Source organism: Pseudochaenichthys georgianus, chromosome 3 (genome assembly GCF_902827115.2).
Source record: "Pseudochaenichthys georgianus chromosome 3, fPseGeo1.2, whole genome shotgun sequence".
NCBI lineage: Eukaryota > Metazoa > Chordata > Actinopteri > Perciformes > Channichthyidae > Pseudochaenichthys > Pseudochaenichthys georgianus.
Window position 1 is genome coordinate 28,272,438 of NC_047505.1, and position 27,180 is coordinate 28,299,617.

At 39.2% G+C, this 27,180-nt stretch overlaps 1 protein-coding gene across 3 annotated transcripts in view; it reads left to right on the plus strand.

Moving 5' to 3' along the window:
* The window catches only part of LOC117465832 (protocadherin-9), a 274,265-nt gene that overhangs the window by 156,994 nt on the left and 90,091 nt on the right, over positions 1–27,180 (plus strand). The window contains exon 4 of one of the 3 annotated variants that reach the window (XM_034108877.2): positions 18,525–18,726. The exons of 1 other annotated variant lie outside the window; for it this stretch is intronic. In XM_034108877.2, coding sequence (XP_033964768.1) covers positions 18,525–18,726 — 202 coding nt within the window. The remainder of the gene's footprint in view (positions 1–18,524; positions 18,727–27,180) is intronic. One more of the 3 variants, XM_034108886.2, reaches the window with a different exon arrangement.

Genomic DNA, 27,180 nt, shown 5'->3' on the forward strand with positions numbered 1-27,180 from the left:
CTCAATAGGATGAGTTCTCTTTTATTCTATTTTTAAATGCTATCAGAATGACTTGCAGGTCATGAATCTGACTGCCTTTTGATTCAAATTATGATGAAAAATATCCATCCATATAAGACAAAGAATAGATTTTATCATCTATTTGCCCACATGAAATTAAAGGTCGGCTTGTTTGTTCTTTTGAACCATTGTCAACCTGCCTTTTAATCAGAGTTTATGGAAACATGGCCCCATTGTGAGATAGAGATAGGCATGACTCTCATGAATGTGTGTTCTCATATTAAGCCTGTTTGAGGATGTGGCTACTTGTCAGATCAGGTCACTTTAATTGATTTATCTGCTTGGCACAGCTTTGTGAGCACTACAATCCATCTTGTTTTAGAATGCAATTTGACTGGCTGCTTTACAATAGCTCCAAGACACTAAATCAATATACAGCACGCAGTATATATCCATGCATAGGTAAGTAGGTAGGTAGGTAGGTAGGTAGGTAGGTAGGTAGGTAGGTAGGTAGGTAGGTAGGTAGGTAGGTAGGTATGTAGGTAGGTAGGTAGGTAGGTAGGTAGGTAGGTAGGTAGGTAGGTAGGTAGGTAGGTAGGTAGGTAGGTAGGTAGGTAGGTAGGTAGGTAGGTAGGTAGGTAGGTAGGTAGGTAGGTCGGTCGGTCGGTCGGTAGGTCGGTCGGTCGGTCGGTCGGTCGGTCGGTCGGTCGGTCGGATAGATGGAAAGATGGATGGATGGATACAAAGTTAGATGTATATGTTGATGGACAGATGAATGGATGGAACGAAGGAAAGATAGATATACGTCTTTACCTTGACTCATTTCAAGATCATAGCATGTCATCCTATGATGGTGTGACCTCTCTTTTTTATGGGGCTCTTTCCTTTTACTCTCTGACCTGCACACAAACCTTGTTTGCCCTTTCCTTCTCAATGTCAGACCATCTTTCTGAACTGAAAGCCCCCTTCTGCTACCAAGCACTTTTACTTTTTATTTTCCTTTACCTTAGTCGTTTCTATCTAACACTGAACCTGCCATGATGAGAAGTATTATACACATCACTACCCTTCAAACACAGAGCAGGAAGCTGGCTTGGTGCTATAGAGAGACAGAGCTTCACACAATCCTATTCTGTTTCCGGAGAAAGTCATCTGAACTCTTCTGAACATGGATTTCCTTTTTGCTTGCTTGCTTCATAAAACGTGCTTGCAACTTTTGCTGACTCTTTTATTGACAAGTGGTGGAAGAACTATTCAGATATAACGTAAAAGTAACAAACCTATCAAGCAGACATACCAGCTTTTTTACCTACATACAGTATATACTGGTGTCACTGTTGTTCTTCATGAACACCAACCTGGATTGGCAATTCTGTAATGCAAATATTGTTATAAGCTATAATCATAATCAATTTAATGATCTAGAACTAGTGCCTAATTTTAAAGCACATATTTTGACTACTCCAACCCAAGTCCAAGTTTGTAATATAAATCAAGATTTGTGAATAACATACCCTCTTTAAATCTCTTTTATGGCATACTTAATGTTGCTGAGTGCTACCAAATTCCTAAATCCATTGAAGTCTAAAAATGTAAAACATCTGTGACAAAGGAAATTGTGGTTATGATATAAATACTACAGGTGGTTTACATCTTTCATCTCCAATGTTACTTTGATCATTTCAATTTTTTTTAAATGTATCTGCAAGCGGCAATCACTCATTTATACAACCTTTGGAATTATCTTGAACTGCAGTACAAAAATGTTGCCCTTTAAGATCTGGGTTTACTTAATTATTTCATAAAAAATAAATAATGAAGCATTGTTACAGAACAGGGAATACCCCACCTAATCTCTCAGTCATAAAAAAAATCCTGCTGTATCTTTCTCTGTGGCTGATGATGGGATCGATAAGATAATGGACATTACAGTTTCACCATGTGGAACAGATGAAAATGGAGAATCTGAGTACAGAAGATTCTTCTGTGTTTCAGTCCAATTTCTTAGCATGTATATGTGTAATTTCCCTGGAGCTTAGTAGACCTGTCAGTGTCCAGCTTGCTCTCCCCCTTCATTGCACTCACAGGGTGCTCTCTCCGTTGTTCCCCCATACACAATGGATAAGCTTCTGGCTTTGTCCCTCTGGGGCTTTTTGATTCACTTGAAGAGAGCCAGAACAGACACTGCCAGCCATGGCAGGGCATACAATGTCTACGCAGACTAAACACACTCTCTGCAGCAGTCATCTTTGCTTTAACTGATCAAACAGCTCAAAGGATGTAAGGCTGCTTATGAATATAATATAAGTCCAATATATGGATCATTCTATGTTTTTAAATAATAATTACAATGGTAAGTGATGCTGTTTAGAGGCATACGTGTTTTATTGACTTGGTACAATATGTGTAAAAATATTTTCTCAGTTATTGGACAATGTAAGCCTGATTTGATTATACAAAAATACTATAGCTACACTTTGGTTTAAGAGCTACTGTGATGGCATATGCAGCAAATATGCAGTCAATATATCAGTGTGCAGTATCTCAATTGTGCTGCGTTTTAAATCAAACAAAAATGAAAGAAGGGAAACTACAGCTCCAACATGAAAAACAGCTTTAAGAAATCCATCTTAATATAGCAATACATTTCAGTGGCTCACCAAGCCAAAAGAAGAAAAAAAAACAGTCATCGGCTTGAAATTCCCCAGCTTGTTTGTCTGGCTGAGCGGCCTTAATTTGGTTGTATCGCATTTATGCCTCGTGGTTGATACTAAGCGAGATGAATCATTGTAAAATATGAGCCAGATCAGCCTCTTGTTTCCTGGAGGTAAAAGCTTGTAAGACCGCTGGTAAATACACCCAGAAGAGAGCATTTCCTCTGAGACAAAGAGGAGGAAAAGCAAGAGAAAATGATAGAGAGGTTGTTAGGAGCCTTTTGTATATCCCTGTTATCCTTTTTGATTCCTGATAGAAATGTATGTGTGTTTGTGCATGCACATTTATGACTATAAGGATTTAGAAAAGCTTGTGTTAGAAGGTGACAAGTTGAACATATGAGTGCAGATTAATAAAGCAAAGTATCAGTTTGGGATATTTTTCTTGTTACGTTGGACAGTATGTGATTAGCTATCTTTAGGACCTCACATTCTGCCAGCCTTTAATCTCCTGCCTGACATCTAGATCATCTAAAAGTGCTGAGAGGTTGACCCCCCCATCCGCAGTATCTGAAATCAGAGCAAGATCTTTGCAGTTGTAGCACATTTCTGCGGCCAGCTAATACCCACTGTACAATCTGTGGGTTTCTGATATTGGCTTGTAAAATCTTTCATCTTGACATAAGCTGGTGTATGCTGAGTGGCACATGTTTATCTTAAGACAACAAAAGCAGGCCAAAACATGGAATGTAATCACTTCAAAGACCTCTACGCTTGACTCGAGCGTTAGATCTGTTTTCTTTCTAATCAGCTGTTGACCGTGTGGGCATTACGTGCATGTGAAATGAGTTGACAAGATGTTGCTACAGTATGGTGGGAGAAGCAAATTGGGTCTCTGCTCCTGAGAAATGTTGTGGATGAAAATAAGCTTTGTAAAGCAAACCATAAATTAGTCCAACCTTTGATGACCTTCCCTTGAATAGCCTGCTGAATACTGGCAGGAGTAATGACATGGGGATACATTCAAAGTATCTGTCCACCACAAACTCATAGTTATTCTACACACCACAACAAAATGAAGGAAAAGGCAGCATTTGTATGTGGACATAGTTTGTAGATTACGTCTTTGCTTTCATCTTTCGACACTAAAAAAATTATCTTATCTCAGTATTGACCCACTTGTATCTCTCAACTGGATGTTGAAAGAGGAACATGCTTTTTTTTAAGAAAATGTTGTAAACCAAGCTTTGGTTTGGCTGTCACCAGGCAAACCAAAAACTACGCGTGATACTATTCCAGGAAATGCAAAAACGACCAATGTCTTAAAAAACAAATTATCCTTTTCTGTAGCTCTTGGTAAGGTTCACAAGAACAGAGCGGGGGACGGAAGACAGACAAATGTGACAGGGCATGAACCTCCCCTGTTGAGTGATGAAATTAAATGACAGCTCTTGAGCGAGGAAGGGATGCTGAGAGAGCGCGAGCAAGAGAGAGGAGTGGGGGGGATTTTGTCCAGCCAGGAAATTGAAGCCATCACAAGCAAATTGAGTTCAGGTCCTTTTGGTGGGCAGGAGCAGACCAATCAATTTGGCCTACTACTCAGTGCCTGTCAGCCTCACAGAAGGACACCTTGGCATCCAATAATAAGAGCACAGTAAACAACTGAAGCACTGGCTCAGTGAGTCTCAGCTAACAGCTAGCTATCCATAGTCATTTTTCCTCAGGGGAAACAAATATATGACAGTAGTGTGCATTGTTCTCATATGATCTGAACAAAATGTGGTTACAGTGTGTTTATGCAGACACGGGTTAATGGCTGCCAAGTTAAAGGCTGGACCAATTCCTTTAACTGTCGTTTCTGTCCAGGGTATCATTGAAGAGAACAATGCTTGTCACAAGATGAAAAAGTAAAATCGTTGTATCCCTCGCCTCTCTAAAGACACCAATACGTTAATGAAAACAACATAAAATAAATCCTATCAAGGTTAGAACCACAATTTAATGAGCCTTGTTTGGCCTTTCCCTTTTGCTAATCTTTAGACAGTGACACAACATTCTTGCTAATTATCTCGATTACACAGCAGGAACACACTAGATCACAGTTCTGAGGAAACATTTGACGAGGGGTGGGATCATACAACCCCAAAGGCTTAATTATCTTTGTTGGTTCCCAATTAATCCATTAAGTTGTTTTGGCTCAGCTGCGAGACCTGAGGCACTATTTTATATACCAATATATTGCACCATCACACATCCATGTTACGTGAGCTTTTGTTTTGTAGCAGTTCACTGTTGAGACAAGAATGCTTTGCCCTTTCTTTTACCTTCAAAGAGGCTTAAAAGACATTTCCAGGAGTCTACATACAATGAGTTCAATTCGTACCCTTTCCGCAGTCAAATAATTAACATCTACGATAATCTCCAGTAACCCACATCCAAATTTAAGAACTCCACAGCTCTTCAAAAAATGCCACTCCAGACTCTTTTATTCTCATTGTAGAACCTGGTGTATCTCTAGCCTCACAGCTTCCTGCCTCTACTGGCTTACTATGATGAAGTTGCTGGGCTTACCATATGTAAAACTGCGCTGATGGTATTGAGGGCTTGCAAAGCAGTCAATAATCGTTTATCTGATAAGCCACTGGACTTGTGGTTGAGGGTGAGAAAAGGCTCGGTGCCAAGGCTGGTTATGAGATTCATGGTTGTACAGTCTGCAGACATTACGTTTGTTTACACGCTGCCAGTGAGCCGTTGAAGTCAGCACTTGTGAATGATTGTTTGAATATTGCAGCTGTCCCTTTAAACTAATATTGTGACTTTCATCTTATGCTTCTTTTTGTCTCCTGGTCCTGTCTGTCATCCCCATTTTTCTCACACCAATATTGTCTTTTTCCCATTGCTGCTCTATCTTAAATTGTTAACAGGTTATGGTGAGAATACATATCACTTTTTTATATCGATGTCCCAGTTTGAATAGTATTTTGGGGGTTGTAAGACAGTCCCATGGGTGCTCATTCAAATTTACAAACACTTATATACCAGTTGTTCTTCTGAGTGTATGCCATTTAGTATTCTTTAATATGGATGTGGAAGAGGTACCCATATTTATAAAAACAGCTGAGATTGTGATACAGCTTATGTAACTGGCAGACATCCTTGTTGTTCTCTCTCTAGGGGTTTTATTACTAGATGGATGCGTAATAAGTTGTTGCTCTAGGATATTTTTTATTATTTTGAGTGTATATCCATGACTTGGAAAGCACATATCTGTGCCAAACTGAAAATATTACTTCAATGACACCTTCATATTATAGGGGGTGCATGACAAGCCTGCAGCCTTAACCAGAAATGTTGCATCTGACTTGCTCTGATTGTGGGATTTTTAAGCATTAAGTGATATGTTTTTAAATGGGTCCCTTTAATTTGTAACACAGTTAAATGTATGAATTTGATGTATTTTCAAACTCTAACACAAAAGATGATTTTTTTTCTGCCATGCTAGCGATCTAATTTCTGACTTTTAGGGATAAGTGCTTGATGCTGCCTTGCCTGAGATCGGATATTATACCTGTTCCATTACAACTTTCGAAATTGGGGAATATTAATTAACTAGGCCGGTTATTTCAGTTGCAATGGGGGAAACCAAGCTATTTTAAGATGTTGGTCCTGGGAAGGTCCACAGTTTGGATACATTGCAAGTATACCATGTTTAGGTTTTCTAGATAACTTCATTTTAACCTTTAATATTGGCAGTACTTTTTTTAAGGTGGTACTCCAGTGTGTAAGGTATTGTTTTCTCTAGACCTGTCCTAATAGAGGGAAAAATACCTAGACATAGACTACATCCTGTCGCGTAATAATACTAAACCTGAAGAAACATAATAAACTAAGCTTGAAGAATATCTACACTAAAATGTATTTTTATCTGTGCACATTGTAACTTGTAATTATTAAAAGATCAAAGTCTTATTGATAGTTTGTTAAACTACAATCTTTTTCCAAGAAACAAATATTGACTATTATTTTATAATCCAAAAAGTAATGGGAAGATTTAGTTAGTGTTAAACAATCTTTTAAAATATATATATATACTTTTTATTAAATGTTTTTTAGTAGGGAACCGTTTGGCATGTATTCAAATATTTATTTTGGTAATGAATAACCTTCCAGGGAGACAATCATTTCCTGTTTATCTGACATGTTGACCACCGGCGAAAACGGGCCGTAGGCTGTTTGGTTGACGGCGACAGAGATGGAGCAAGGCTGAACTCCAATGATCTGTCATTCTCGTTCACAAAGCTTCACTGACACTGCATTTTACTGAAATTCTGCGTTTGTCCTTGCTGGCTTGTCTAACCCACACTGTAACTATCACATATGACTTCCACCATCAAAGCCTTAATCAAGCAAGCCACCTTCTATGACTCATTTTAAAAGATTACAATTAAATCAATCAAAGGTGGATTTTTGACTGAAGATAACCTGAAACCTAAAAAAAAAAGGAATAGAGATTAGTATGCCATTCAGGATGATGGCGATAGAAGATCAGGAGTGGAGTACATCAATCCATCTGCACAAGTCTTTCTCCCGCTGTGGGAGATCAGGGCATCCTGCCTCGGGCTGTTGGTCGAAGTAGTTAGACTACAGAAGCTGTGGCTGAGCGGGTCACAAAAGAAGTGCAAAGAGAAAGAGAAAACTGACCAAAGACGAAAACAAAATGGAAAGATGGAACACAGGCAGGAGGATCAAAGTGAGTTTGGGGCTGATAGTTAGGATGCAGTGCATGCTTTATTCCTTCCATGAGTGATTCTGAGGAACACCAGTGTCGTGGGCAATGTTGTGTGAGAGGATTGAGTTATTGAGACACTACAGTTACAGATCTGTTTTGTTGAGGCTTTCGAAGAGTTGTCTATATTTTCCTGGAACATAGGAAGAATCCGACATTGCTGCAACTGTAAAAATGTTAAGGGGGCCCTCCTGTGCAGCTCAGCCGGAAAAAGTGGGGAATGCTTCAGTTGAGCTGACAAAAGACACCATATTGCTCTTCAGGAGATGTTAAGAATGCCTGCAGCATGGAAAATTATGTATATTTAAAGGCAACTGTCAAAACAGGATGCCAACATCACAGTTTAATGACAGAACCAGTGATGTCAACCGAGAGGCCTGTCCTGCAGAAAATAGTGAGGCTCACGGATATGTATAGCTAAAAGGTTTTTAGACATGTCGAGGTGGGACCTGACTGCAATTTCTGGTGTCATGAAATTAAAGAACTCAACTGAGAAAGCACTGTTATCAGCTTAGCGTGGCTTGCTTGTCTCCGAGTTGGACATGGATAAAACAATTTCTCAGGGACTCTCCCTGTGTCGGACTCGGCAGCAAAGTTGTGTGTCAGGTGAAGATCATGGGCTTATAGAGTTATTCTACATACAGCTACAAGATAGAACATAAGACATTAATGTGTATAAATTATGGTCATGGGAATGTCGGATACACCAAACGTTTTTATCCCATTAATGCAATCCATACTTAGACATTATATGTTTTGAAACAGCTGAGATTAGCGATAATAAGATTACACTACACTGTTCATTATTGCTGCTGATTTACTTCTACTGCATTTATTCAGAGCCAGTGAGACAGTTATTTTTTATTGAATTACAAAAATACAGTATATAAGTACATACTATAGTAGTATAAGTATTTATTAGTTTAAAATATATCCTTATACTTCCACACATTCAGTTTAGTTTAGTCAGCGCCATTGTTGTATCAAATTGATCTTCAGTAAAGATATATTGTAATGCTGTGTTATGCCCAAGGAAAATACAACAAAATATATTTATGGGAGCTGTCAAACTCACGAAACAGAAAATGTATTGACCCCTTCAAAATAAATGGTGTCTTCTGGTCTTTTATATTCAGTACCTTTTGAATCTCATAGTTCCTCGTGTTATCATGTGTTTTTTCTCCCTCTGTTTACCATGCAGATCGAGTCTCAATCTAGCTGCATGTTTACAATAAAGGTCAAAATAAAATACTTTATTTCTAGAAACACAACAATCCTGAAAATCGCCACCCTGCTGACGTACATAAACATATAATGCTTCTTTGGGTCTACATTTGGGTTGAATGGTTTTCCATCACCGAAAACAACCAAAAACACAGAGAGAGAAGTGTTCCTTTTCTGCCCCAGTCTCCCAAAATGCAAACAGGCAGGCGATAACATACAAACAAAAACAAATTATGCACTGCGACACCCTATCCCCCACTATGCATTACGCTGGCGCCTTGCTTTCACTAGAAACCGTTGGAGGGAAATTGCTGGCTGCTTGGCAACAAAACAAATGGGAAAATGTCTGGGTGATTCTTATTTTCCAGATGATTAGTTGCATCAGAAATAATTGTTTGTAAGATCTTTGACCATACATTTAATTATTAAATCTAGAGTTCCCCCTTCATTGTGACTGTTCTTTTAGAACAAGTTTGCTTTTAAATGTCCTGATGCTTGTAATGAAAAAACAGTCATGCAACCAGTCATGTACAGTTTTTTGTTTTCCTCTACCTGCATTTAAAGTAGAACATGTGTCAATAACGCATTTTATCCAAGGGTGCAATATGTGTTTATACTTGAAGCTTGACAGGGTATCAAGGCATTCATTCCTTTGGCAGTCTTTTCCTAAAGCCAGAATAAAAACCACTGTAGTATTATATTTAAACCCGGCACAAGCGTCAAGCCCACACATTTTATTGTACAGTCATTCAATTAATAATGCTAACCTACTCACTAATTATGCCCAGTTCTGAACACCCACTCATACCACATCCTTTGTCATATCCTGTTCTTGCATACATTAAACACACCAAGAGTGTACTTACTTATAGGTTCAAGCGCAGTACCACAAACATTTTATGTAAATGTATATAAAATTAGAGTCGAATATTTCACTCGTCGGTACATAATTGTCCACTTACATTTTGAAAGTACTATATACAGTTTATGAACAACAGTGTGTGCGGAATACGAGTCACACCGGTTATTTTTAACATATACTATAATTTACAAGGCATTCAATAGTTTGCATTGTGGCATGATTGTTTGTTAGTCTACCGTTCATCTGAATGTATGCAATTATGCGAGTGCATGTGCAGATCTTAAAGATGTACAATACCATAGAACTCATGTAAATCCATGATGGCTGGTATATATACAGTGAGTGAAGGGAATCAATATGCTATGTTTGATGGCAATGTCAGCACATTGCCACAGTGATTGAGCATCAGACATCACTTCTGTTATCACTTTTTTTTTTCCCCATCTCCAATTGTCGTGAACATCTGCTGCTTTCGTAAGAGAATACCTGTTGCCTTGTCAAGTGATAAAGCACAAGGGGATATGCAACATGTTCTCCTCTTTTTACTGTTTAATTGACAATTAGATTTTGTAATGGTGTAACTTTATTTTTAGTGTGGCCTACAATTCAATAAAGCATTTCAATCTCATTTCAGGGCATCATTTAAAAAACGCTGGTTAGAGTTGTGAAAGATATTGCTGTACAGTGCCTTTTATTGTTTCATTGTCTTTAAACAGCAGCTACTATGCATACAGATTACCTTTTAAGATGCAGTGTAAGACCAATCAGATGTTGCCCATGTCATTAGGTTTTAGCACTTTAAAGCACATCACTAATTTTCCACACAGTTGGATTCAGCTTTTAAAAAGAGATTGTGATAATGTAGATGCTTGCAAATATACACGTGGATTAATTGCATAATTCTTAATCTAAATGTATTAGATAACACTCTTATCATACCTTATTTCCTTTAACAGATGGGTAAATAAAATCCAGGGATAAGAAACGATAAAGTGAAGTGCCAGGAGATATAATAATAAGTAGAAACTACTTTCTTTTTTAGATATAAAGTTTAATAAATACGTTGGTCGGAATTTAGTAGAGATTATTCCCCACTCACATTGTGCTTTGTTTTGTGACAATACAGACACATTCGGTCAAGGAATGTATGCATGTATGGATGTATTTATTGTTTATTTACAGTATTCAGAAATGGAATGTGTATCATTGTTCTTTCAAGCCCCCAATTTGAGTTCAGCTCAGTTTTATGGACATTATATCCAGTATATAGACTGGACTTGCTTTGTGTCTGACAATGGTTTTGAGTAATCCTTCAGCTTTTTTCAATAATAAGATACACAAAATATATATATGTTTTGTTGTCTGTTCTAGAAACCCTCATAAACAATCTCACAATTCTTAAAAAAAATCATGAACTTTACTAGACAATCAGTTGTCAAAGTCAACCAGACTTCCCTGCTGCATCGATTTACATTGGATCTCTCAAAGCTGAATAATCATGGCTGTGTAAATAGCCATGATTTCCACAGGATAAACATGGATCAAACTAAACAAATGTGTGCTTCTGCAAATGGTGTAATGAAATCACAAATATAATTTAATAGCAGCTAATAGGATTGTAGGTTATATCAATCGCAGATTACACTGTGATTATGCTTTGGTTTTGCATTGGAGTACAAATAAACAGGTGGACTTAAGTCAGCAATGTGTTTTATTTTAGTTGTATTATCTTGTAATGCTTCTCATTCAGTTGTATGACACAAATGTTTATCTCACAATATCACAAGCATTTGTAGTGAGTACAACATATTCCAACATCCCCCATAGAGCCACAAAACAGTGACTTCAGAGTACACTGTCTACAGCTTAGTGCAGCACCAAGATCACATGGACTGTAACTCATAAACACATCAAGCTTCCCCATTCAGTGCTCAGGGCCTAGTCTGCTGTGCTCTGTAGTTAACTGTCTCTGAGTGTCAAATCCTTCATCCTGATGCCAGAGACACCCATGGAGAATAATTCCTGTGTCTCATTTTATGGCTGTGGATGTCGGTGCAGGCAAGAACCGATGAGTGAGTCAGTAGTGGTTAAGATTGTAGCTAATGCTCTGTGGCAGTTGCACAGGTTTCTTCAGCTCTGGGGAGCTGGTTGGACTACTCCTGTCTCAGAGTTCTCACTCAGCAAAGTCAGGTAATTTAACAGCATCTACAGTTAGGACGAAGCACGAAGGAAGATGTAGAGAAGGGGGCGTGGATTCCATCAGAGAAGATAAGAGTTCACTGCAGGGTGGAGACGAAAAAAAGATAGGTTAGTGCATGTCCAGATGTAGCCCCATGTGCTGTTAGAAGCCATCAATCATACATGCAATTTCATCCCTCTGAGATCGACTGTTTTCTGATAGTTTAGGGATTTCTGATCCCATTTCTAAATATTTTTTTTTTTTAAAGAGACACATTTACCCACTGTGGAGAAAACCAGTAGTTGGGAAGATGTTCCCATCTGTTTGTTTAACTACTGTAGGTACAAGTTATATATTTATTTCATGTTTCCAGCTGTAGGCAGCCTGTGGTGTCAGACTAGGTTAACTCAACCATCACCAAGCATGCAAGCTGCAGTTCAAGCCTGACTCGAGATACTATAAGAACTACTCTGAAGTCAACAGAGATAATCCTAGAAGGTTTGTTCCTTAAAGCTTTGTGGCCTTTCAATAATGCAATTTTATCAGGCGACAAAAGCTCAAATAATCATGCTGGAATCATAAGCTCTTAAAATAAATCTTAGATTTCAGCAATCTTCTGCCAGTACACAATGTTTAATAATATTCTTGCATAACTTTCAAGTTATAATCTATGAGATTTGAATCAACCCCATTTTGGAAACTATTAATGGCTGTTGTTGACAGTCTTCTTTATTCTTCTTTGTTGAAACCATGTGACCAGTTGAGTCATCTGAGACACACACAGTGCGTTTCTGTGTTTGTGTTTTAGCTCATACAAACATTTCTCTTTTTTTGTTGTATTTTATTTTTTCAGTGCAGTTTGCCAAGGCAACTTCTTTCCCCCACTTATGGAAATATAGTTGACCTGTATTAAAATGCATTTGCTGTAAGGAATTACAGATGTCAATTTACAATGTCTTAAAAATTGAAATCATTTTCTCCTTTGAAGTGGCTAACCCGTAAATAGTTATCACCCGACTCTGCAGTTACCCTCAGCTCTACAGATCATTTTAGTATCTTTCAGGACATTGTTTTGGTTTGACTGCCTGCTGTCTCAGCGCTCCACTAACACATCCAATGGACGACAAACAAATGTAGCAATGTACTGTAGGGATATTAAAGGACTGAGCATCTGGAGAGCAGAAGTGGCGCTAAGGGGCAGTGCAATCTGGTCTGACTCACGTTTTGGTCAGAAATGCAACAGCAAATTATTTTTAATGAGGCTCTTGTCTTTTTTTATGAATACATCTTAGAAGAAATTGCACTTTTATTTGACTGTGTCTCGTATTTTCCTTTGTCATTTAATTACATGACTAGCACACAAAATTGGCACAAATTCCATTTATCAAGCAAAAAGCAGTGGGTACTGGGGCTCACGCTCATGTATGAAAGTAGGATGAGATTTAATTAAAGGGGCGTAGACAGATGAAGAGAACACAAATTGGACAAGTGGGAATTTGTCAGCACGTGTCACACCACGTCATCTGTGAAAGATGATAGGTGAGTCTGGTGACGAACATAATGTATGACTACACGCTGTGTTATGTTTTTTTGATGAGAATACATGTCTCTGTGCCTTCTATGTGGGTTAGACAATAAATGGTTGAAGGATAAATAAATAAGCATGCATGCTGTATACTGCATCCATAAATCTGCGCAATATCTTCTAGCCCAGAAAGAGTCAAAATGATGGACCGTGTTGATAATCACATGCTAAGCAAGTGTTCTGTAAATGACTAGCACAACGCACACGGCTGGTAGACATGAACCAAACACAAACAAACACAGACAAACTACATGTCCACTCTTCAAAGCTTGCAATTTGGGAAATGGGTCAGATGGGACTTAGATGTATGTATCTTTGTCTTTGTGTGTGTATGTGTGTGTGTGTGTGTGTGTGTGTGTGTGTGTGTGTGTGTGTGTGTGTGTGTGTGTGTGTGTGTGTGTGTGTGTGTGTGTGTGTGTGTGTGTGTGTGTTTCTGGTGAACCACAGCGCCAGGGAGTGACTGATGGAGCTTCATTGAGGATGTGGCAGAATGCAGATGTTTCTCAAAAGAGTCTAGCTATGATTTAATGATGAAAAGCAGAAGGCAGCAGACTTAGACTCGGGAGAGGCAGCAGGAGTAGACTACTTCAATATTAGAGTCAGAATCAAAGACGGGGGAGATTTATTTGTCACTCTTTATTTAAGTGTTGCTCACAGAAACAAGTTTGGGAACTGCTTCTTTCATCTTTTTTAAGAAGTTTTCGACTGTGTTTATGTCATCAAAATAGAGCCTTGCCTGACTGAGATTGTGATGTGTTCTATCCCAAAGGATATCATAATGTTATGTTGGCAGGAGACAGTATCTATCATCTGCTAATGTGTCAATTGATTTGATGTTTTGTGGAATGCTACAGCTTGTCAGGGTTGTGGATGAACACTGAGGGGAATAGAGTACGACACTAAAATGTGCTTTCTCAAAAACGTAATAAAAGATCAAGCAAAGGACATGAGTTATTCTATTTAAGGGTTAACAGCATCGACTAACACAAGTATTAAAGTAGAGCAATAGCAGTGAAAGGTGCAAGACATCGAGACAATGGAGAGAAAGAACAAATGATCATCATGACCAAACAATCACGTTTGTAGCCTTTTATAAAAAAAAGAATGTATTTTCCAAGGTGGCCAGCAGATGGCACAGCACCTTTGGTCTCTAAGGGAAAGAGAAAGCGTCAGAGGGAGAAAGAGAGAGATATCTTTTTGTGAGTTTTGTTTTCTTGGTTGACTGATCTCCCTCAGTGGTCTGATTGTGAGAACGGACTCGTGGGAAGTGTTCTCTCACCGCAGGTGTCAGACTGCTGTTAGATAAGATTATTTGTGGAGGTGAGGGGGTTGCATTATTTGTGTGTAAGTGTTTGTGTGTGGGTCTGTCTGTTTGTTTCTGTGCACGTCTGCTCAGTGTGTACTTCCTCTCATTAAATGTCTGCCTGATAGAAATATTTTTGTTATATTGAGTTCATGTGGGAAGCAACACAACACAATACGTTGTTTTTGACTTGCACACTGTGCTCCATATGGTCACACTCACGAGGAGAAAGACAGGGAATCCGAGAAAGAGTTTGTGCAGTCATAAGCCCTATACCTATTTGTTTTCTGTCACATAAAACCAAAGTCATATCAGTTTCGTGTTCTATGGGATTGTGTCTGTACTGTGCAGTGATTCTATTTATTTCACCTACTGATTGTGATTTTCCACAAAGAGGTTGACCTGAAGTGCTACAGCACAGTGCTTTGCTGAAACACTTCAAAATACGCAGTGAACATCTAAACAGGCAGATTGTATAAAGTGCAATATGTCACTTGATGCTTCATGTATTAGTTTATTTTGCCATAGGGTTACATTTTTTGCAGATAGTAAACACTATCAAAAATGAGTTTGAATAAGTTATTGGTTAGTCCTTAAAATGGCATGTGAGCCTAGATCAATATGACTAGTTGAAATAAATTGTAATATTACGTTTTACCTTTCCACTAATTATTACTTATACTCAAACAGTGTTTAGAGCAATTGTATTTGTATGGAGCTGTTGTAAAGCAAAGCCCTACAATATTTGACATTTACTCTCCCCTGTCAGATTTTATATTCTAAAGTTTGCTTCATATTGTTTCTGTTCTGGACCCAATGGCAAATGCTTTCTGGATAATTTGCCGGCTTGCTGGAATTTAAACCTTCCAGCACCGAAGTGCTTTTATTTGCTTTGTGTTTGTTAAAGTGAGTGTGTTTGGTCAGGCAAATTATAAAAACAAGCGGATAATAAGGGTTAGCAGGCGCGCTAATCCATAATATCTTGTAAACTGGCAGCAGGGATAGTTTAAGCCGGTCTTATGCTAATGTTCCTACAAGTGACTGTCAGCAACAGAGAAATTAAAATACCTTCAAACATGCCTAAACCCACAAAACAACACATGTGCATTCAGACAGCACACAAAGAACAAAGGACGACAGCAGATGTTATTTAAAACTGAACATTTTTATTTAGTATTCCAGGACATTTTAATTGTCAAACCATAGATTATTTAGCTTGGAACAATTCAGTTTGTATTTATCAAATACATTTGAATCATGTTGGCTTATATGTATAGTAGAGTATATTCTTGCAAAAAGCTTTGCTGACCCAGGCGCTATAATAAAGTCTGACAGGGCACTGAGCAAGATTTCATTTTCGAGTCCCACCAGTCCTGCAGTGTTTGACAGCACAGCCCGAAACCCTTAACCCAATCAATAATGAGCCCTTTTTTATTTTCTCTAGTGGAAGTAAAAATCTAAAAATATGACATATACTTGGATATTATTGCCTCAATTATTGCTCGTACTTGTCATGTATATGAGAAGAACATTTTGTTATATCACGTTTGTCAGGTCATATATTGTGATTAATTGAGAATTAAGATTGCTGTTCTTTTCCAAGGGCTTAAAGCAGTATCAATTATTTTCCCACTGTCGACTGCATTTCCTTTTGTATTCACTCACTTCATGTATTAATCAGAGTATTCTCATGAATGTCTTAGTATTATACTGAAGGGCATGTATTGATACTGTCATGTACTGATCCTTTTTAGAAAAGCTTTACACGTGCAGAGGTGAATTATACATCACTGTCAATCCTATACCTTACTCAGTTTAATAACTTATGTCCTTCCATAATCCATGTATATGTTAGGTCTCCTACTATACTAAGACTTACTACTTGCATGTACAAATCTACAGTAGTCTTCTAAACTCTGGAAAAAGGTTGTATAAATAGCAGCCAATATCACACTTTCATGATAGTCAACAAAATAGATCACTAGCTTTCCAAAGGCCAACTTCTTTGGCGTCAGCAGGAGGAAACGCATATGAAGCTACTGTTAATTAACTGCGGATAAAACATGTCAAACGTTTAACATAAACTGATAATCCATGGCTCCCGTCAAAACTGTAGCGTTGCACTTAATTTGGAATACTTTTGCTCACAAAAAGAAAAAAAGGAGGGAACCATGTTAGAGAGGTTTCTATCCTCACATCATGTCATCTTCATTTGAAATGCCACATCCGATAGTCTTCCTCTTTATAATTACTACCTGTGACATTTGTCCAGATTCCTACTGTTTTACAAGCCCTTTACATATAATTGTACTTGACTCTACACTTTCAGTTTTCCTTGGAGACTGCAAATCCTGATTTTAGGAATTAAATTGGATTAATTTTTCTTTAAAATAACATATCATTTGTTTTAAAGGGCATGCAAATCTACATCATTTATAATACTAAAACTGTTTTTTCATAAATTACTTGAGTACAATTCACAAAAGCTGTCAGACCCTACATTTCATAAAACATTATTTCCTGTCGATTCATTCAACCGTTTGTCAGCTGAGTTTGTCATTGCAACACTACTGGGCATGTGAAGATTGACATCTTCCTCAAATGTTGTTAAAGCTGACAGGTTTTGTAAAACTAGAGATGCAGATTGCAGTCTGTCTGTGTGTCTGTCTGTGTCTGTGTGTCTGTCTGTGTCTGTGTGTCTGTGTGTCTGTGTGTCTGTCTGTCTGTCTGTCTGTCTGTCTCTCTGTCTTTCAGCATTATCATCATTAACTACCTTGTAAAAATTCAACACCATGCATCTAAATCTGAACCAAGACCACCCCCTCCCTTCCCTCCTACCCCCTCTCCCCTCTGTCCTCCTTTATTTCCTCTTTTTTGGTTAATTGAATGTTGCATTTTTGGAGCAGTTCTAAGATATATAATGAGGTCATTTGCATTAGACTGCAGATTGGGTGACCTTTGCTTTTGCCAATAATTACTGTAAAACCCGTCTCTGTCTGTCATCACCAAACACCAAGGATGTGGCAGGAATCTCTCTGTGCTCACGAAAGGTTAGCTTGAGGCTTGTGTCTGGACTTATGAAAAAGCCTGAGGAAAATGTCATTAGAGCAGGGGGAAAAGACACTCGGAATTAACAAATGGAAATGCAATCAGGATGGCTTTAAGGATGGTGTGTGTGCGGGGGTGCGTGCGAGTGTGTGTGCTTGCATATCAACAGACGGGCTATACAGCTTGCCCTATCAACACTTTAAGAGATTCCTCTCGTCAGTGAGAGTGTGGAATATGGAAAGAGGTGGACCCCAGTGGCGACTTCTGTTAACTCTGCAGGCCACTTTGACTTTGCCAACATGCAAACAAACTGACAACACAAACTAAATTATCAGACTATAAATGTCCCTGCAGCAGTCCTCACAAACATGATAATATGCTGCCACCAATAACAATAAATGGTATGGCCTTGATTAATTATGCCTGACGTTAATTACACGATGCATATATAAAAAGCTCAAAAGTATTGCACTTTTCACCATGCTGAATTGTTGTAACAGTGCGTGGTGTTTAATGTGCATACTGTTATTGGTTGTCATTGTGCAGTGAAACGTGACTGTATGTACCATGTGTTTACTCCCCTTCCCACCAATAACGCGGCCCAAGTCAAAATAGACTTTTTGTATTCAACAATCCCTCTTTTGGAACTCAAAATGAACCCCTTCTATCCATCGATGACTTCCGTACTCGTAAATGTTTAATACATTTCACATTGTTCAAACAATCTCTCTAGGCTGCTTATTTCACACTGCAGTATTGATCAGTGTATGAAGCAGCATGCATGAGCCCCTCAGCTCCGTGTTAAATAATAGTGTGAGAAGGATTTGAGGGTGCAGAGCAGAGCACTAACATCGTAGGCTCTGTTTTGTGCTCTTGGTTCTAGTCGCAGCGGCGCGTCACGTTTCACCTGCCGGATGGCTCTCAGGAGAGCTGCAGTGACAGCGGTCTGGGGGACCACGAGCCTGTTGGCAGTGGCTCCCTCCTCACACAACCTCTCCCTCTGGTGCAGGCGCAGGACGACTTCTACGAGCAGGCCTCCCCCGATAAGAGGACTGAAGCTGACGGCAACTCCGATCCCAACTCTGGTGAGTTGTAAATGACTGCGTCTCATGGCAGATGGCACATTATCTTGTTGTTGCATGGTCTTGCGTGGTATCTCTCTTTGTCTCTATCCTCTTTTACAAACTTTAAAGCACCATTGCAGACATTTTAAATGACGGCAACTTGTTCACTCAGTGGACATTGTGTTCAATTCGATTGTGTTCAAGTTGTTTTTTATAAAATGTTCTGCTCATCGTATGGAAAGGCAGTGAAATCGGAACATGTATAGTCTGTTGGTGTGGGTTAAGGCAAATCAATTCAAATGTTGCTTTAGGGAATGGCTAAAACTGCTTGAGCAGAGATGATAAATAGTTATGAAAAACAACATCAGTCTTTACCATTTAATTTAGAGTCATTTGATTGCCCAAGTAGGTTTCTAGTGGATCCAAGAGCAGGTCATTCATTTCTCAGTTAATCATCCAGACGTGTTCATTTCTCCCAGGAGCAAACCTGGGCCTCCCATAGGCTCCTCACCTATTTGTGAAACTCATTTGATTTATTTAGAGATGATTTCCCAGTTGGAAGTCTTGGTGCTCAGCTGACGATGTTAACTTCCCACTATTTCTGGTGGGAATGTACATCTCCGACCCAGTTTTCTCATTTTATCATTAAGAGGTGAGGCGTGCGCCAAGATCAAGCGCATCGCCCCAAGGTCGATGCCAGCTTGACTGCTGAGGGTGGAGCAGCCAGCACCACAGACATACAAGTGCTGTGAGTAAACTGAGAGTGTGTATGATTTCAGACAGACCCTAGCAGATGTACTCTGTGTAGGCCTACTGACTCAGAGTCTTCACAAATGAATGGATCTGCACATGCCCAACCACGTGCCTTGTTTGTACAGCAGTGGAAAAAGCATTGCTTTGAGTACAAATGTAGAACAAAGGAAGTTCACAAGAATGGAAAACTAAATGTAGACTGTCTCTGCATGTTCCTATCTATGGAAGCAACAGTTGTGGTCTATAGATGTGATAAATGTAATAATGTACAATAAATGTAACTATACAAAATAGTTAAAATCGTAAAGGGAAAATATGTTTTTAAATTCAGGATGTAGTGGAAGATTATAATTCTTCAGTAAAAGTAGTTAATGGATGGCGATAAGTACAAAGCATGTGTAGACACTGCAGACCGACGTGTCAGCTGCAACTATGAGTTTAGTTGCCTGACATTTAAGGTGAATTTAGGTCTTGAGGAACACTACTGCATATATGGAAACAAATGTTTTAGGCCTTGTTGTGGCAACAGAGAAAGCTGCACAGCATTCTAATACATTTCCTGGAATGATTCGATTTTATTTCGGGCAAGATTGATAATCATAAAAAATCCGTTGGTGTGGAGTAAACGAGAAGTGAGACCTCTGTAGCCCGCTCCTCGTCTCTGTATGAGGCTAGAGACTCGAGGCTACATCACATTCTAATAGCAGAACAAATCCGAATCTCTGACCCAATTTTTTAAAGTCTAATTGCGTTTTGGGCACTGTATAGGCTTCAGTTTTTGGGATAGATGAAAAATGCTAGGAATAAAAAATCCACTTCATTCTTAATTTGTCATTAGAAGAAGAAATATCTGAGACAGCTAATTAAATAACTGACGGTTAATGTTTGGCATATCATTTTATTTTACAACATTTTAATTGACAGTGAAAATTAAGAAGATATATTCAATAAAAAAACACCAATCATTAGGTAAATATGCTGAGATAAAACATAATCCGGGGAGTTATACTTTAAATGGAATTTATTTGTATTGGAATCAGCCATGAAATTATACATTATGCAAACACTATTTTCTTGAGACACAGTCCTTCATTTCTTTGCAAGTGACAGACAGGCAATTGACACCAAAAGGGATTACTAATGTTACGTGTATATATATATATATATGTAAGCTGTAATTAAAGCATCAGAAATGATCGCCCAGTACTCTTGATCATCACGCTACGGTTCATGGCTTGGTCTATTTATGCAAGATGTTTAATTGACGTATGCAAATGTGTTATGTGAATAAATATGCAAATAAAATGCATTAACAAATATGTTACAGACACTACAAGTATAGCACAGCTTGGCTAACTTACTGTGAATGTAGATGTGTTGAATGTGTTGGAACAGTCCAATGACAAAAAAACTAAAATAAAACAGCAACACTGTTTTCCGATAGAATATTTTTAAATTTCAACTATTGAACAGTGACGCCTGACCCTGTCAAGAGACTTAACCTACATTAGATATGAATAGCATGTTTTAAATTGTTTAAACAGCTATTCTCTTGAAATACAAATAAACCTATGTATTTGTATACTATGTAAATTGCATACAGAGATAGAGTGGTAGAATAGGGAACATTTAAACAATAACATTATTATTTTAAAACCCTCTGCATGTTACATGACTTACAAATGGCATCATTTATTTTTCATTAACCAATGGCATTCTGTTTTGTTGAATTGTTTTGCCTTTCAGCAAACACTTAACAGTGTTTTTTGATCATTGACCTGCTTCTTGGCAGGATAATGATTTTATGTCTCGTGTATGAGGGATGTGTCACCTGCCGGTGGGTTTGTCAAATATGTGAACTCAGTGGTAACTAGTTTTGAGTAAGTTTCTGTCAGACTTGAAAAGCCTCCGAATCGTATAAAAAGACTGTTGACAGAGGCAAACAGGATCTGGAAGATATTTGACACTATTATGTTCGAATTTGAAGTGTAAAGAATCTTCTTCTAACACTGTTGATAATAAAAACATTTGAGACGAGGACCTTGACAGTAGGTGTTCGTACCGCAACGCTTTGTTCAAGGTTGAAAATAATATCACTTTCGCTTGTTTTGCCTGACATATTGAGACTGTTAAATAGACCCTAAAAATGAACATGATACAAATCATAGTTGACTTAGATGAGAGTGATCAGTATGTTACAGCAACAGCAACTTTATATTAATAATTGAATCATATTTATGGCAAGTTATCTGAAGTTATCCAGACAGCATCTACACACTGTACACTACCAAGTTGAATAATGAACAAAATACTGACAACCCCCTGTGATGTCCATTGCACTTACTGCATGTGAAACACTTTAAACTGATAATTTAATAGTGGGAGTAAAATAAAATTGCCTTCGGAACTTTCCTTATCTGTTTTATGTTGAGAAAAAGGGGGACTTACTAATGATCCTTTATGTAATACAGGAGAGGGGTTAGACTTATGCGTAGGCTGTGTCTTTCATCTGAACTGAGGAATAAGGTGTGGGAGTTGTGAAAGTCTGATGTCTAACAGTGTTTTGATTTGTTTTACAATGGAGTAGAGAATGAAGAGATTGTTTATATTTATAACAAGAGAAAACCTGTTGAACATGAGATAGAAGAAAATGCAATAATAGATGAATGGTTATCAGGGACACAGCAGTTTCAGTCAACAATGTGATGTGTTTTTTAAAGAGAGAATTAAACTTGACAGTAATATATGAGCTGATAAGTAAAAACCTTTCATGGATGGCCCTGTCCCCCAATAATGATTGAATTCACTACTTGAGTGTTCACTAAGCATTTTCACAAAAGTTATTCATCAGTACACACAATTCCCAAAACAGTACTTTTAGAAAGTGCATGTGTAAACCGTTAAGAGTTTCTTAATATTCGCTGTCCACGGTGCTAGACACATGCATGAATTAATTTTCTTAGAATTATTATTTACCTTAAATGGATTTAAAGTAACTTGCTGCATGAAGTCCCCCATTAACATTGGTAGGTAATAGAAAAAAGGATGTAGAATAAAAGAGCATAAATGAAAATAATTACACATGTAGATACAATGAAACTTATGAATAAGCAGCCTAATTTACATTCAGCAGTTGCATCCTGCATCCTCACACATTTGTTTTTTTGTCTAAACTTGTTAAATCATATGTTGAATGATTTATCTATTGTTCAAAATTGCCCTTAAACACACAAGGCTGATCTGTAAAATCAACACGTTGTATTTTACATCATTTTGCAACTGGTAGTCTCTTTCGACAAGAGAAATAGCCAGACAACATAAACACGCCAGTCCAGTTCAACCGGCCTGTGCGGTTTTTTCTTCAGTATAGGCTATACACTGGTTCAGATTACAGAGGCAGGAATCAGTATTGGGCTTCTGTTTCTAACTTTTTTTGGGAATTAATTCCATTGCTGAAAAAAAATGTCTGTGTGATCACCTGTCAGCCGGTTGGAAAACCTAAATTGAAAGCCGAAAAAAACATAGCTGGCATTGCCACACGCTCTACCGCGCCAACTACTGTATGGCACACGTTACCAATACACCAAAGCAGCATAGCCAGGAAAATAATCTCAGAGTCCAAGGAAAATATAAATTGGCCGATGTGGTACTGTGTTCTGCTCCCTGCGTTGAAATGAAAATAGTGCTCAAAGACTTAAAAATGTAATACAAAACATTGCATCGCAGTTGTGGGTTCTTTTACGGAATAAAAGGAAAAATAATGTACAGTGTTTTGTAACTAAGTTTTAGGGTCAATCCAGCTACCAGGTAAGAGAGAGGTATCTCTAATATTTGTGCTTGTTTATGATTTGCTATGACTTCAGTGTGCACTCTGCTGAGAACACAACAATGTCTTCAAATTGACACTTTTATCTTTATTAAGTCCCACTATTAAAAGACAAATCAATTCAATGGAAAGGAGGAAATAAATCGTCAAACAACTCCACTGCAATTATAGTGTGAAGTTATTCCTGACAGTTTCCAAAGAAATAACTGAATCAAATAAACAACTAAGTCACATATTTACCAAATAAATGCATATTTTGGATGAAACATAATGCTGTCGTGAGATACAAGCCTGACAAAAAGATATTACAATTGATTACTGGGCTGTTGAGGTCTGTCAGATTGGTTGGGCATGGATGACAGTCCCTAGACTACAAAGAAGCAGAAAGAATACATGACAGGCGAAGGCCAAGGATAAACAGAGAGGACAGTGGGTGGGATAGGAAAATCATGTTTATTTATAAAACATTTAAAACAACCATTACTGTCTAAAGTGCTGCATTTAAAAACATCGCTGACAAGACAACACAGGGCAGTAAGACAAAAAGGATCCCTTGCACAAGCATGCAGATGCATAGACACGCGCAGAGAGTCATAGGACAATGGAAATGGACTGTGAGATGAAATTGAATGAGTTGTTGGAGTGTTTGGAAATGATATAATGAGGAAGCAACCGTTAAGCTTCAAATATTGTCAATACTAAGAGCTAGTGATGGCAGTTAGACACTGAAGCTTCGAACGAAGCTTCAACCCTGGACTTCCTATTCCATAGAAGCAGTGCTTCGAAGCTTGCTTCAAATCACGTGACATATGACGTCAGAAGCAGCAACTGCTTCAAATCACGTGACATGTGACGTCCGAACCAGCAACTGCTTCATTTCCTGAATGAATCAATGGACTGGTTCGCGGTCCATTCACGCGATTCAATGCACTGCCTCGTCTCGATTCTGACAGGTGACAGGTTGAAACAGTTTCGAATTTGAGCGCTTCAACACTTTATGACCGCTCTAAACAATGCGCAATGTGTGGGTTGTTGTCGTAGTTTGCGTTGTTGCTGTTGAGTTGTTGTTGGTATTGCATTTGAATTGTAGTATCATTATAGAGCAAGCCAGGAAGTAAGATAGGTCGTTATGGCTCGGGAAACACTTTGAAATGTGGAGAAGTTGTGAACTATAAGACAGTCATCAGTAATATAAAAACAGTTCAATATTTTAAGGAATAGATAGCCCAGTGGGTAGAGCTGGCGGCACGAATGCAGCGATGTCCTCCGCGCAGCTGGTTCAAATCCCGGAATGGATGTATTTTAATCATTGCTTTTCAACTTTAATACTTTAATAACTGATAAAAGGCCCTCTCCTCCCAAAAAAATGTCCAGCACTCTCTAGTCTCTTCTCAATAACCCAATACACACAATTATCAATCTTTAATTGCAAATAGAACTGAGGTTACCTAACTGTAACCCAGCTTCTATGAGTATTGGCGCAGCCCTCTAAGGCCCTCTAAGGCTATCACTATTGGGAAAACCTCATCTGTGAAACCCTCCACCTTGGTGAAGGGGACAAAGGAGGCCACCGGAGCCCTCAAGCTCCTTGGGTTCGCCGCTGCACCTTCCTGATACCGCCTAATGGCGGGGAAGCGCGGCCAGATCGGATCACTCCTGCTCGTCTGCACCCGGGAAAACACGCCCGCCATGTCGTCCAGAGCCACCCTCTCCCGTACTCATGGAACGGGGAGACCTCTACATGCTGCTGCCTTGCCGATTATTTCTGGCAGCTCCAGCATGATGCCTCCCAATGCCGGTAGCGCCGTGGCCACGGAGAAGGGGACCACGTGCTCGACCGCCACCTCTGACACTCGCTCCGACCCCGTCTCCCCCGTCAGGGGAAGAGGGGGAAGGGGAGAGCCGCATGGCGAGCCCTGGAGGGAGGCCGGGAAGGAGTCGTCCGACTCCTGCCCCCCACTCGCCTCCATAAACAGGCTGTCCTGGATGGGCTCCTGCCCACCCCAGACGTCTTCCTCACCCGCAGCAGCTAGAGCGTCCGCCCTTTGCTTCCTGTCGGATGAAGGAAGACGCACACAATGAGGACATGCGACCTGCTGGCTGAGAGCCGCGTCCGCGTGCTCTGGCCCCAGACAGGCTGCGCATATCGGATGCAAATCATAGCTCATAATGTAGCCTGTATTGCACGAAGGGCACATACGGACACACTCTTTATTGCTCATGCTGTTGCTTTCTCGTGCTTCAGTAATACTGCTGGTTGCTGAAGAAAAGAGGGAGCAGATCACCGGGCAACCTCCCTAGTTATACCGGAAGGTGGCCCGAGGGTGGGGCCCACCTAGCGGGTGGGCGTGGACTACAAGTGTTTTCAGTACTGCGCGGGAGCGCAGAAGGGTAAACCCAATAGCGATAGCCTTAGAGGGCGAAGCCATATACGAAACAGAACATGATATTCAGTCTTAGTGTGTGTGTGCATCGAATATTTTTCAAGGCAAAGATACGTTAAACCCACTGCAGCCTTGCACTTCGCCAGGAGAGATCGCTGTAACTGAAGCTTCGAGAAATTAACCTATTTCTGACACAATTGTCCAAGTGGTTCGATGCTTCATTCAAAGCTTCATTTTGCCATCACTACTAAGAGCCCCATGCCTGATGACCTCAGAGTTTACGGGTCAGATGGGTACAAAATAAATATAACACATTAGCCTTGTGAAGCTGACCGTTGAGCGGCCCGACCAAGCAAGGAGGCAGAGGCAGAGAATTCAAATATAACCCGGTGTGGGCATTTATTCATCGCTGTGGTACAGGATACACAGCCTCAATATTGCTGCCCAGGTGAACACAGTCACCAGTCACAAGGATCTCACCCACACTACCAGCCTCCACCAAACAGGAAACACAGAGCCTAAATACACACCCACTAATCAGCAATTAGACACAGGTGAGGGGGAAGCAATTAGACACAGGTGGGGGGGGGGGGGGGGGGGGGGGGAGACAACACAGGGCACCAGGTGAACATAATCAGGAGTAACAGAAAGAACGGGAGGGGGAACACTTTTCAAAATAAAAGACATGTGCAATATACAAGGCCCGAAGCCGTTAGTCCACAGTGACGAGCCTAATAGACAGCAACAGCATCTTAAACTGATTTTTTGGATTGTCCTTGGAGACAAATGAAGAGAGCCGACCGTGAGTGAAGAGGTTACTATGGGATGCCAATTGGGCCACATTTACATGATTGATGAGTGTTTTTCTAGAACAAACTGATTTGGATACATTTTTTACACACAAGCCAACCAACAAGTCGTGTCTGTGAATTTGAATGTCCTTTAAAGGCAAGATCTAAACTATAATGCGGTTGGATATCTTGACCCTCAAAAATTGTATCCTGATTGTGAGCTTTTCAATGAACATTTGAGATTTGTTTTATTTTTTGGTTTTGTGGTGTGTGACCATTTTCAAATCAGATTTTCTTTTCATACAATAGACAATTTCATGGAATATGCACTCAGCAAAGGCTCACCTTCTGGATATTAGATCAGTTACTGACAGTATATCATCCAATATTGTTTGATTTGTTTTGTAAACCTGAACATTTGGCTAAGATGTTTATTTTTTAACCCCATGCCGACACAGTTCTTCTTACACAGTGAGTGTGAGTAATATCTTATACATTGACTTTTGAGCAGTGTCGTGGCATTGTTAGAGCCAAAACAATCCAATATATAAATACGATGAGAAATGATTTTAAATAGTTGGGAAATGGCAGTATTTGTGTTTCATGTTTTTGACATGACACGTATATGAATAGACAAAGGGATTTGCAACAAGCAATAAGGATAATCAAACAACAAGGCTAAGTAAGATGTTGAACTTGAAATTAAGAATGTTTGTTTTAG